This window comes from Sciurus carolinensis, chromosome 11 (genome assembly GCF_902686445.1).
Source record: "Sciurus carolinensis chromosome 11, mSciCar1.2, whole genome shotgun sequence".
In the NCBI taxonomy this organism is placed as follows: Eukaryota; Metazoa; Chordata; class Mammalia; order Rodentia; family Sciuridae; genus Sciurus; species Sciurus carolinensis.
The window spans coordinates 14,903,110-14,916,330 of record NC_062223.1 but is presented as its reverse complement, the minus strand read 5'-3'; the positions used below and the strand labels follow the sequence as shown (position 1 = coordinate 14,916,330).

The 13,221-nt window shown below is 38.4% G+C and overlaps 1 protein-coding gene across 1 annotated transcript; it reads left to right on the top strand.

Moving 5' to 3' along the window:
* The first annotated feature begins 535 nt into the window (after nt 1-535).
* Nucleotides 536-10,325, top strand: Ms4a3 (membrane spanning 4-domains A3). The gene is made up of 6 exons (XM_047519542.1): nt 536-625; nt 1,271-1,408; nt 4,516-4,572; nt 7,428-7,586; nt 8,814-8,915; nt 10,131-10,325. Exons 3-6 carry the CDS (start codon nt 4,567-4,569, stop codon nt 10,191-10,193), a joined length of 330 nt encoding a protein of 109 aa, XP_047375498.1. The 5' UTR covers nt 536-625; nt 1,271-1,408; nt 4,516-4,566; the 3' UTR covers nt 10,194-10,325.
* Nucleotides 10,326-13,221: the final 2,896 nt, after the last annotated feature.

The following is a 13,221-nucleotide window of genomic DNA, read 5'->3' as shown; positions in this document are numbered from 1 at the left end:
GAGCTGAGTGCCAACCCCATTACGGACACGGAGCTAGGCACTGCAGTCACAGAATGAGAGGAAAGTGAGGCTCAGCCAAGTATTCTGGAAATGAAGCTCAACCTAATTAAGGGGCCAGAGAAGGAAGTTGGGGAATCTGAGAGCAAGCAAGAGGGGTGCTTCATTCAGGTCTGGCCAGGACTCCAAGAGGCATCCTGAGAGTATGGGGCGGGATGAGATTCGGTCTACTGGAAGAGCGAAGCTTCCTGGGTCAAGCTTGCAGGGAAAGGTGTTTCTGGAGTGGAATGAAACCTCATAGGGTGGGGTAGAGCTGAGCACCACATGAACTCTGTCACTCTGCCTTCTTACCCCATTTGTGGACCATCATTTTGATGCATGGACAGAATGGAACCCTTCTAACACATTGAAAAATATTGGCATGTGAGAAAAGGGAAATCTTTAAGCCTTTGGATTTCTTTTCCATGACAGCCATAAACAACCCCAAATGGCCTCTCAAGAAGGTAACCAGGCAGAGCCACCGAAGGCCTCTGGCAGCCAGGCAGAACCAGTGGGTGTGAATAGCTCTGTGTACTGGCCTGTGGAAGGAACGCAAGATCACCAGAAGGGAGTACTGCAGGCCCTTGGGGTAAGTCAGCCTCCGTTTAAAAATTAAGAGGTGAGAAAAGTAAACACCATGGGGAAAACTTTGTGTATGGCCAGAGGAGGAATTTCTGAGTTTCTCATGACTAAGTCAGTGATGAAGCAAGTCTGAGACCTGTCAGACCTGAGAAGTAGCAATGGAGAGAGAGGCATTCTCTCTTGGCAGAAAGCAGCCCGTCCAACCACGGGGGATGGACTCCAAGGCCCCTCAGTCTTCCTTGGTGCCTTCTGACCCCCACAACTGAGGCTGAGCTCCATCACGTTCAGAGTCTATATTTCAAATTAAGAAAACTGCGTCCAGGAGAAGGCTGAGTGGAATGCTGCTTAACACCCGCCTGCCTTGATCACCTGGTGACCCGGAAGCTCACTGGGAGGGTATTTGGACTCTCTGCAGCACATTTGCTTTATACTTTTGCTGTTTAATGGCTTGTGAGGATGAAGAGAAAAGGGGGGAGAGGCGAAGATGAAGTCTTGCCACAGGAGTTGATGAGGACAGAGAGGAACAAGAACCTCTGAGGAGAAGCTCTTGCCCAGCTAAAGTAGGCTCCATGTGTGCACCACTGGAAGCCATGGTCTCTCCTTTCTGAAGGAAGCGAAGATGGTGCCGTGTCTTTTGCTTTCCTTCCTGCAGGCTGTGCAGATCCTGAATGGAGTGGTGGTTCTGGCCTTGGGTGTGTTCCTGGGTTCCTCACAGTACCTGACTCAGCTCTTCAGACACTTCTTTCTCTTCACGTTCTACACAGGGTATCCACTGTGGGGCGCTGTGTTTGTGAGTATCCCTTCCCCCTGGCTATGGATCATTTCTTAGAAGCCACCGCTGCAAGTGTGCTTGGTCCTGAACACGTTGTTTGAAGGTTATTGGAAGGTAACATACTGTGGTTTTGAGTTATAGTTTTTGACATAAGCAAGGTTGAAAAGAAGCCCCTTTTCTTTCTGATGAAAGAAATCCCATTTGCTGAGCACATGTAAGTCCCAAACATTAATTTAGTATCTATCTGTTAGATTTATGGATACTAACAGAATTGGATGAAAAATGAGTACTGAATTGCCTTGTGGTTCAGCTGGGAGTCCTAACTTAGGAGATAAGAAATTTTTCGATGACTCTCAGAAAATCAGAAGAGTCTTTTCCCCAGTCTGGGTCAAAATGTAATCAGAAGAAAGAAAAAAAAAAAAAAAAAAAAAGGTTTTGGGGGCCTAGGAGATTTTTTTTTTCATTGTGTATAGCTCTTTATTTTCTTTTTTTTTAAATTGTAAACAAATGGGATACATGTTGTTTCTCTGTTTGTACATGGCGTAAAGGCATACCATTTGTGTAATCATAAATTTACATAGGGTAATGCTGTTTGATTCATTCTGTTATTTTTCCCCTTCCCCCACCCCTCCCACCCCTCTTTTCCCTCTATACAGTCCTTCCTTCATTCTTGCCCCCTCCCTAACCCTAACTCTAACCCTAACACTAACCCCTCCCACCCCCCATTATGTGTCATCATCCACTTATTAGCGATATCATTCGTCCTTTGTTTTTTTTGAGATTGGCTTATCTCACTTAGCATGATATTCTCCAATTTCATCCATTTGCCTGCAAATGCCATAATTTTATCATTCTTTATGGCTGAGTAATATTCCATTGTATATATATGCCACATTTTCTTTATCCATTCATCAATTGAAGGACATCTAGGTTGGTTCCACAGTCTGGCTATTGTGAACTGAGCAGCTATGAACATTGATGTGGCTGTATCTCTGTAATATGCTGATTTTAAGTCCTTTGGGTATAGGCCAAGGAGTGGGATAGCTGGGTCAAATGGTGGTTCCATTCCAAGTTTTCTAAGGAGTCTCCACACTGCTTTGCAGAGTGGCTGCACTAATTTTCAGCCCCACCAGCAATGTATGAGTGTACCTTTCTCCCCACATCCTCGCCAACACCTGTTGTTGCTTGTATTCTTGATAATCGCCATTCTAATTGGGGTGAGATGGCCTAGGAGATCTTTGAAATTTATTCACTCTGCTTTGTTATTTGATTATCACTTGCCTGAGTTTCATTTTTTAAAGTGGCTAATAGAAACTATTAATCAGCCATAGCTACTACTATTACTAATATTGTTATTATTTGCATGTTTATCCTGGTGCTAGATCTTTGACAATTTACCTATGTTCAGTTCTGAACTGAACTTCAAAAATAAAGCAGCGACTAGAAAATGTAAGATGGAGATATTTAACTGAAAGTTGTGAATAGAACATGTTATTGGTACATGAAGAAAAGGCAAACTTATAAAAATAAATATTTTACTTACAAAAATGAATATTTTATTTAATTTGACTACTTCTTGATCAAAATCAGAATTCCTATTCTGACAAAAGATTGTATACTATTTCTGGGTACAGTCTGAAACATGTAATTTGAATTCAGCATTTCTGAAACTTTTAGACAATATTATTATTTTGATACTAGGAACTCTTTCTAGATAACCTAGGTTTCACATTTGTTCTGCATAATAAATCCTGACTACCTAAATGGTGCATTTCCATACTGTACTGTAGAAAAGAGGACACTGATTCCAGTTTTTCAGTGAAGAGAGTGTTTTTTTCTCACTTAAGCATCATCAATACTAAGATTCAAAACTGATGATTGCTGGAAGCTTCTCTGGTCGGTACGCTGCAGAGAACAGTCTAAGGTCTATAGTGTGCCCTCTCTGCCTGCCCTTACCTAGAGCCACAGCCTGGTCCCCACCCTCCATCCCCGCTCACTGTATCTGTGCCCTGTCCTGCGCTGACCACATGATCCTTTCTGTTTGTGTGACATCAGAAAAGACATATGAGTTCTTGTCCTTCAGTTTCCTCACCAGGATGGTAAAATGAGTATGAGAACCTTCTCTTTGAATCTCTGAAATTAAATGCAAAAATGCATGTTAAAACATTAGGTATTATTAACAATTTGAATGCTTTCTGTGTGCTGAGCAAGTACCTGAGTCCACTTTATGTATCATTGAATGTTATCTCCACGCTGCCATCAGGTAGGTGACATCAACCACGGGGATGTGCACATCTCCATTTTACAGAAGAAGAAAGAGGTGAAGAGAGATTTGATGGTGATTAGACCAAAGTGACAGGAGAAGTAGGAGAAAGAGTAGGGATGGGGACACAGAGAAGATGCTCCCACAGAGGGGCTGAGGAGGGTCCTGTGATAACTTCTTTGCTGTCTGAAGCAGAAACTACAGATGCTTCCTGCATGTTCAGTCCGAATCCAAGAGCTGAATATTAGTAGCAAGCTTTTCTCTCCATGATTTTGGCAACTTCTCTCTCGATTCACAGGAATGGTTTGGTAAAGGGTGAGATTTAGGAGTTAAAAAATGATAAAAGTTAAGAAAAACAACAATTGTGAGAATCCAGTGTATCAAAATTAGTGTCACAGAAATAGGATTATTAAAGTACTAATTTAAAAATTAGAGAGGACACAGATAAAAACACTTATATTTATAAAATATCTTTTGGAACATCTAGTCCAATAATTCAGACACTTATCTGCAACTTGGATAGGAATATGAGAATCATATTCTAAAGGCTTGAATATGGAAATACATATATTTATTATAAACATAAGCAGACTAAAATTCTATTGCAAGAGTATATATGTTTTGAAAGTGTCTATAATCACACAAACAAAATAAAATGTTGTAAACGTATTTAAAATGTGAACTACTTTTAAATCTTAGTTGTATAAAATAACGAGCAACATCTAGTATAATTTGGTGTTCTAGAGTATGAATTTGGAAATGAGGTTGATATAACTAAAACTAGGTAAATGCTAATTCAGAGAGGGCCCAGAAACACATGGTTGAGACTTAATATTCTATATCTGCTTTACTTCCCGTTCAGTTTATTGGTTCAGGATCCTTGTCTGTTGCAGCAGGGAGAAAACCCACAAGAATGCTGGTAAGTGATGGTTCCTCTTTCTCCATGCGTATAGGAGAGGAAATAAATTATCTTCAAACAGTGGGAAGATAGAGGTTGGCAATTCACACTGAGTCATTTACTGCACAAGAAAATTAGTTTTCTTTTCTGAAAGCATTCAGATAGAAGGTCATCCGAAAGTCATATAAATTGTGGACATGTATATCTGGGATGGTTACAAAATATTTGATGAAAATGCTTCCTGATTTTTAAGTGTCATTTGATTTAACCAATTGTAATTATTTTGAGGATAGGATTTCCAGCAACTGAGAGTGAAAAATTCTATTCCTTTAGCCACTGATTAAGCAATGCTAAGTTTGTGTTCTGAGTCATCCATCCATTTATATTCCACATTCCTATTCTATTCATTCATTTTTCCTCCTCCCTTGATGGCTATTTCACCATTATATTTATTTTAGCCAGGCTTTTAGTTGCTGTGACCAAAAGACCTGACAAAAGTAATTAGAGGAGGAAAAGGTTTATTTGGGAGCTCATGGTTTCAGAGATCTCAGTCCATAGATGGCTGACTCCATTCCTTAGGGCTCGAGGTGAGGCAGAACATCATGGCGGAAGACTGCGGTGGAGGATGTTACCAGGAAGCAGAGAGAGAGACTCCACTCACCAGATGCAAAATATATACACCAAAGGCACACCCCCAATGACCCACCTCCTCCAGCCACATCCTATCTGCCTTGAGTTACCACCTGGTTAATCCCTATCAGGGAATTAATTCACTGATTGGGTTAAGGCTCTCATAACTCAATCATTTCACCTCCAAGCCTTCTTGTATTGTCTCACACATGAGTTTTTGGGGGACATCTCACATTCAAGCCATACAGTATTCAGCTTCAAACACCAGTCCCTTTTCTCACAACTCCTTTCTCTGTTGATGTCTTTGCTTCTTGTTCTGAGGTTCTGAGGAAACAGAAGCCATCCAAAGAAAAGTTTCAGACCCCACTACAACATCTACTCTGTGGACTAGATCTGTATCAATATCTTTCTCATTCTAGCCTCTTGGCATAGGGGAATGCTCTGTGATTTTCTTTAAAGTTGATTCCCCTACCTGAGTGTTATATTCCTTTCAGTTTTTTTCCCAGAGAAATCTATCATTCCTATTTGTCTTTCTCTACCAGATCTTTTAAAATCAGTATAGGAACATCCAGTTACTTACTATCTACCTATCTATCTATCTATCTATCTACCTACCTACCTATCATCCATAAGGTACATAAATATTTTAAGTATCTGTATATATCTATAGCTATCTATGTATATATCTTTAATTAAACCCACTTTAATCAGTACTTTCTTCCCTCCCACTCCTCTGTAACTACTCTTTTTAAGAGATCATGAAAACCTCCACGTTGCTAAAACAACAGGCAATCCTCAGTCCTCATTGACTTTAATGATGAGCAGCCTTTAGCACAGTTGGTCACTCATTCTTCCTCCAGGAATTTCTTCACTAGACCTCCCGCACACCTTGATTGGCTGGTTTCTTCCTGTCGTTTGGGTTCTCCTTCTCATCTTCTTTCCTGATTCCTTTCCTGGTTCCTGATGGTGGTAGGGTCTTCAGTGTGTGATTCCTTGTTACCTGCTCTTTCAACCCATACTCTGTCTCCTCTGGTGATCTCATTCTTTCTAGTGACTTCAAATAACATCTCTATGCCCACAACCCCAAAGCAAATGTTTCCGTACTAGGTTTTTCTCCTGAGCATCAGATTGGCATATCTACCTTCTTTCACTTAGATGCCTAAAAGGTCCAAAACTCAACTCCAGATCTTCCTCCTGAAACCTTCTCCATGCAATCTTCCTCCATCCTTGACATGTGGGGAGAAGACCAAAGAACTCATGTTTCCCCAGATGTCCAAGAGGGTGCATGGGGATATGTCCACACAGTCACAGAAACACTCAGTTCAAAGCCCCGAGGCCACAGTGCTCCAGGGAAGCAAGGTGGCCTAGGTAGTTGGAGGCAAACATCCTTCCCAATTACCAGACCAAAGGCCTGAAACTTTCCCTGGCTCTTCTGCCACATCCTGAATCCAATTTGTCAGCAAATCCTGTGGGCTCTGCCTCCAAGCTATGTCTGAGTTTGACCTTTGTTCTTATCTCTACTGATGTCCCTACATTCAGTCTACCATCCTGTCTCCTCACTGGGTTCGCTGGTTCTGCTCATGACCCTCTTTACTATTTTCCTTCATGATAGATTAGCTATAAATCTATTACTCCTTAGCTCAAAATTCTCTGGAGTAACTTTGCATTTTTCTCGAAGTTAGAACCATAATTCTTTTATGACCTACAGGATCCTGTGTGATGTGGCTCTCCGTTATCTTTTGTCTTCATTTCCTAGTCTTGCTTGTTTGCCTCCAACTACCTAGGCCACCTTGCTTCCCTGGAGCACTGTGGCCTCGGGGCTTTGAACTGAGTGTTTCTGTGACTGTGTGGACATATCCCCATGCACCCTCTTGGACATCTGGGGAAACATGAGTTCTTTGGTCTTCTCCCCACATGTCATTTATTCCCATTTAATACCACAGACCTCCACTCCTTTCTCTGGATTTCCAGATTCTCCTGACATCATTCTATTAACACAAAGTACTTAACTGCTTCAAAATACCGCATGATGTACCTGTTGGAATGTTCCCGGTTTCCTTTGTCTTTATTCCTAGCCCATAGCTCCATAGGTGGTGGGGGATTTTGTTCATCCAAGTTTGTCCTGCATCTAGAATGTTATTGGACGAGTAAACAGCATTCAATCAATATTTGGAGAAATAATTTTTTTGCCAGGGGGGATAAAGGATGGTCACACATATTAATGGAAAATTATTTTTCCTCCTTAGATGCAAAACAGTTTTGGGATGAACATCGCTAGTGCTACAATTGCCTTAGTCGGAATCGTTTTTCTCTCAATACATCTAGCTGTGAATAACCAGTCCTTGAAGAGTTGTCCGTCTTCACTGTCTCCGGACTTATGCCTGTACCTGGGTTCCTCATCAAATGTATGCATTTAAAGCTATGTTTAATTATATAAAATATCTTAAACATTTCAAAATGTAAAGAAAACAATATGTTATATCCTATGCTACCTTGATTTAAAATTTGTCTTTGCTGCCTATAAACTCTGTAATGAAGGGAAAGTTAAATAACCTTGGTATTTTAGTTTTCTCACTTTTAAAATGAGAAGAATAATTGTACCATAGGTTTAGAATGAAATAAATTAATATTGGAAAAGCAATGAAAACAGTACTTAGCACATTATGTTAGAGTATTATTAACATTATGATTAATTCTCTTACGTTCCCTAGAGATAAATGTTTTTAAAAAATTTATCTCATATATCTTTGCTTAATAAGGCAAACTTGGGAGACACACAACTTTTCTCCACCGTCTGAAAAGTTTTGAGTGATGACCCTCTGAGTTTATCAGAGTATGATGTTTTGACAGGGAAGTTTGTTAATAGGCTGTCACATTGTTTTTTTGGTTTGTGTTTAGGTATTCTATCTCTTTTGAGGTCAACTTAGAAATTAATATTGTCCTTCTGGTTTGTTAAAGGCAACCCAGTGATCTCCAAATTATTATTTACCCATCCCTGATCCTCCTGCTTTCTGACCTAGTCATGGAATTCCATGTCTTCATTTTCTTTATTAAATGTTTAATTATCTAAGTTTATGTTTCCCTGAGTTTTTCTGTGGATATAGTGGCATTTTTCCTCTAGAGAAGTTTTGGAATTGTATTTCTTTTAGGTGCCTCAGTGATGTAGAAAGATCACTAGCAAACCAATGTGTTTACTTTTTTTTTTTTTTATACCAGCTTTTTGCTTTAGTTTCTAAGGATCATGTAAATGCCCCAAAGCCTCTATGAGCTACTATTGATAAAACAGAGGAGGGATCCCTTTTCTCCATTTTCTTAAACTACCTACTCATCTCCTTAGGTTACTTCTTTTCAAACTGATCAATATTAATAATAGTGTCAGAATTTTGCCTCTGTGGTCTCTCTGTTCCATGACTAGTTCACTTGGGTTTATATAGAAATTGTGCGCCTCTCTTTCCTCAGGGAGAATGTTCCTTTGATTGAGATTGAGAGTTTATGTGTCTGTATCTTAAATCTCGCTTGGGATTCACTTTATTCCATTTTGTGGGAAGGAGACACTGCAATCTGGTTTCCTGCTGAGAGTTTTTCCTCTGGATGTTTCTGCTGTGTTTGATGTGAGGTACCATCTTCCCTAGGGCCTGGTGTCTCTAATGCTGATCTTCACTTTGTTGGAACTGGGCATAAATATCTCTATCTCAATCATGTGGTGCAAAGGAAACTGCTGTGATTCCAGAGAGGTGGGTTTGTTTCAATGACTGATAAGTTGCCTGGCCTGCAGACTGCTCTCTATGGTTGAAGGTGTTTCCAGCAGAATTGGAAAGAAACTGATGTGGCAATGATTCTTGAGGTTCCTGGAATTAAACATTGTATCATTGTTCAAGATGGAATGAAATACAGAAAATAATTCAAATGCAAAAGGAAACAACGTATTTAATATATAAGAGAATGCCTTTTTCTGCAGCTGGAATTAATTTTGATTATTTCCTTTTTTAAATTTTTTACAGACTGCATTTTGATTCATTGTACACGAAAGGGGTACATCATTTTGTGTCTATGGTTGTGCACGATGTAGATTCATAACATTTGTGTAATCATACGTGTACATAGGATAATGATGTCTGTCTCATCCCACCATTTTTCATACCCCCCTTCCTCTCATTTCCCTCTACATAATCTAACATTTCTCACAAACAATAATAGATATTGGCATGGATGTGGGGAAAAAGGCACACTTTTACATAGCTGGTGGAGTTGCAAATTGGTGTAGCCACTCTGGAAAGCAGTGTGGAGAATCCTCAGAAAACCTGGAATGGACCCATTTTTTTACCCAGTTATCCCACTCCTCGGTTTATACCCAAAGGACTTAAAATTAGCATACTATAGTAACGCAGCCACATCAATGTTTATAGCAGCTCAATTCACAATAGCTAGTTTGTGGAACCAATCTAGATGCCCTTCATCAGATGAATAGATAAAGAAAATGTGGTATATATACACAATGGAATATTATTCAGCCGTAAAAAGAATAATATTATGGCATTTGCAGATAAATGGATGGAATTGGAGGATATCATGCTAAGTGAAATAAGCCAATCCCAAAAAACCAAAGGTTGAATGTTTTCCCTGATAAGTGGATGATATATAATGGGGGAAGTGGGGTGGGTGGTTAAAGAATAATTATTTTCTTTCAATTTGTGATTTTCCAGCTATATGGCCCAGGAAAAATCACATATTCTTCCTAGATTTTAGGCATCCTAACTTCTAAATAAAAATACTATTTTCATTCTCTTCTGATATTTTTTCTGAAGACTGTGCACATAATCTTTATTCAGGGTTTAGCACAGTAGTAATAAGTTGGGTGAATATTATTGCTGATGGTTTAATGGTAACAGGAAGGGATGTGGGGAGGAGATGGTGATCTTATTCTTAAAGACTAATGTTTTGTTTTGCAGGAAATTTCTTCACCTCCCAGTTCCATGGAATCAGGAATACCTCCTAATGAAGACAATTCCTAGAGCATCAAAACTCAATCTCAAATCTCCAAGGAGTCAGAGCTTCATTCAGGAACTCAAGAGAACATAAGCTGATGAAACTCAGTCCTTCTATCATAGTACCAATCACGGGAAACTTGGAGATTTGACTCAATCTTTTCTGTCCTAATCATAAATTCCTTTAGTGTATTCTGGATATGGATGAATCAGTGTATTTCTTTAGGAATTCTTGGATTTGTAACTTCTATGATCATTATTCCAAAGTCATTCCTAAAAATAATTTCTCTTCTTCCTATTTCATTACTTTGTGAGGTTTAAGGAAAGGAGGTATTATAATCACTATTTTATGTTTTATTCCCAAAAATGCCATTACAGACAACCTGGTAGGAGGGAAAATGAGTCAGATTTGTTTTTGCAGCACAGAAAAATGCTTCATGACTTCAGCTGACATCAGCATTACAAAATTTGTCAAATAAAAAAATCATCGTCATCATCACAAATGTGAACTATGACTTTCTTTTTCATAAAATATGTGAATTTAAATTATAAGTAGAAATAGTATAGGGAGGCCATGAGATAGGACAGACTAAGAGTTTAGCTGAAGGCCACACAGGAGAAATTCAGAAGATAGAAATTGATTTTACCATATCTGAAACTGAATCTACACTTAGAAGACTCATGAAAAATTTCATTTTTATTATACAAATGACACTTGTAGCAAATAGCTCCTCTGCTGGCTTGACTTGGCTTCATTCACTTCTGTTGCTTTTTGAAGATTCCCAGTAAGGCTTTCTCCAAAAGAATCTTATGGAGGGCTAGGGAGATAGCTCAGTTGGTAGAGTACTTGCCTTGCAAGCACAAGGCCCTGGGTTCGATCCCCAGGAACACACACACACACACACACACACACACACACACACACAAATCTTATGGAAAATCCTAATGTACTGTCTCCATCCCATTCTTAACAATTTGAGAAGATGTTGAAGTTTATCACTTTCAAGACACTGATATTTATGAACTTTGTCATCTTATCTCAGAGTTTACCAGCAAGTTAGGGAAGTTGGAGAAATGATTATTGATTTATTGACTCATCCATTCAATGAATAATGAGTTTCACATATTTGACATTGTGTTAAAAATTCATAGATAAAGTTATAAGTCGTTTTGAATCGTTTTGTCCCATTTTTCATTGCAGTTATTTCATTCGTCAAGTCAAACATTTAAAATGAAGCCTAACCAAATAAAATAATATCCTGTGTACATTTGATACTGATGCAAGAATCTGAGTTATCTAAAACATATTTGTAATAAAACATCATACTATTTTTTTGTAAATCATCCAGCCTATATTATCATGCTTATTATTTGTAGCTGTAATTATATATGATTATATTGTTTATTTTTTCCTTCATTCAGGTTGCTTTGGACTATGTAATGATGAATCGATATCTGCTTATGAGTCTCACAGTAAACGCTCTTTTACTTCTGAGATAAAGTCTCAGAAATGAGAATTTTAAGTCAAAGGATATTTATATTTTAATTAATAAAGGATGATTATAAGATAGTTTTTTAAAATGCTAAAACGAATATTCTAACTAGCAATATGTACAATTCACTGTCCTCCATTTCACTTGTAGTGGATAATTATTCTTTCTCTTATAAATTTATGTCTAGCTGAAAGTAAAATGATGTATAATTTTATATTAACATGTATTCCCTGAAAAATAGTGAGAACACATTTTCACTTGTTTACTGGGTATTTAGTTTTCTTCTTCTCTGTATTACTATCTCATGTGCCTGCTACTTTCTACCAGATTTTTGCCTCTTTCCTATTAATTTTCAGGAGATATTTATGTACAAAATATGTGACTTCCACATGCTTTGCTAAGTTCTTCTTGTCTCCAGTGCATAACTGACCTTTTGCTAAATGGACTGTGTATGTTCTAGGGCTAATAGAAATCAAGGTTCTCTTTGATGGGGAAGACTAAAGTATGAGGTAGAATTATGGAGTTTTAGTAGATGGACATACCAAGAATTGGAACCAAGAAGAGTTCTGTTTTGAATAGGTTCTTTTTGTGACGTGTATTAAGTGCCCAGGTGGATCTGATGAGTTATCAACTGACTGTCCAAAGTCCAATGCACAACTGATACGTTGAATTAAAAATGAATGTAAAAGCTTATGCATGGAGATAGTGTGTATGACTAAGGGATCCCTTGTAGTGAGTGTAGGAAAGACATGAAAGCTAATAATCATGCTCTTGGCCAGCAGAAAAGGGAAGATGGAATACAAAGGTCAGTAGAAGATGGAGGAACCAGCTCAGGAGCTGGGGGAAGATCAGTTCATAAGGTAGAAAGAAAGTCAGGTCGTATGCTTCTGGGGAACATAATGAACATGAAGTTAAAAGGAGAGATGAACTTGAGAGGTCGAGCAAAGCAAGGTCTGAGCATTGGCCAATGGATTTAATGAGAGGCCTCTGTTGACCTTGACTGATCAGTTCTAGTGGAGTGGTGTGGCTTAAGACAGAGAAGTAGACTGTGGGACAGAAAGTGTGACCAGCAAGTCCAAGCAGCACTTGAGAGACGGTAAGAGAAGACCAGCTGGACGCTGTTTGGACTCCACATATTCCTCTGCCGGCTTCCTTTCCAGTGTTTCTAAAACATGCCTAACAATGGGAGGGGTAAAATTTGGCTTAAAATTTTTCCGTGTTATTTATTCTAAATTCATACCTGATTGATAATTTAACTTTTGATAATTAAGATTGATAATTTAACTCTATATTGAAGCATATAATTTAGAACTAATTTTTCTAATTCTGGCTGTGGAAAATAGAGTCATTTTTATTTATTTCCGTATGACATGACATATTTTCCACTTTGTGAAAGTTTTAAGGATCTTTATCACTTACATTTAAAAATTTTCATGGTGACATGATACCATATATGAATTTATTCATTTATATTTCTAGATGTTTGGGAGACCCTTAAATATAGATTATGGTCCTTCATGTAGAAAAATTCCTGTGCGTGTGTGTGTATGCATATATATGAT

Excerpts from the sequence above, each read along its gene's own strand:
- Ms4a3 (XM_047519542.1), top strand. Across the intron at positions 7,587-8,813 it reads ACCTGGGTTCCTCATCAAAT|GGCCTGGTGTCTCTAATGCT; the intron begins GTATGCATTTAA and ends CATCTTCCCTAG. Across the intron at positions 8,916-10,130 it reads ACTGCTGTGATTCCAGAGAG|GAAATTTCTTCACCTCCCAG; the intron begins GTGGGTTTGTTT and ends TTTGTTTTGCAG.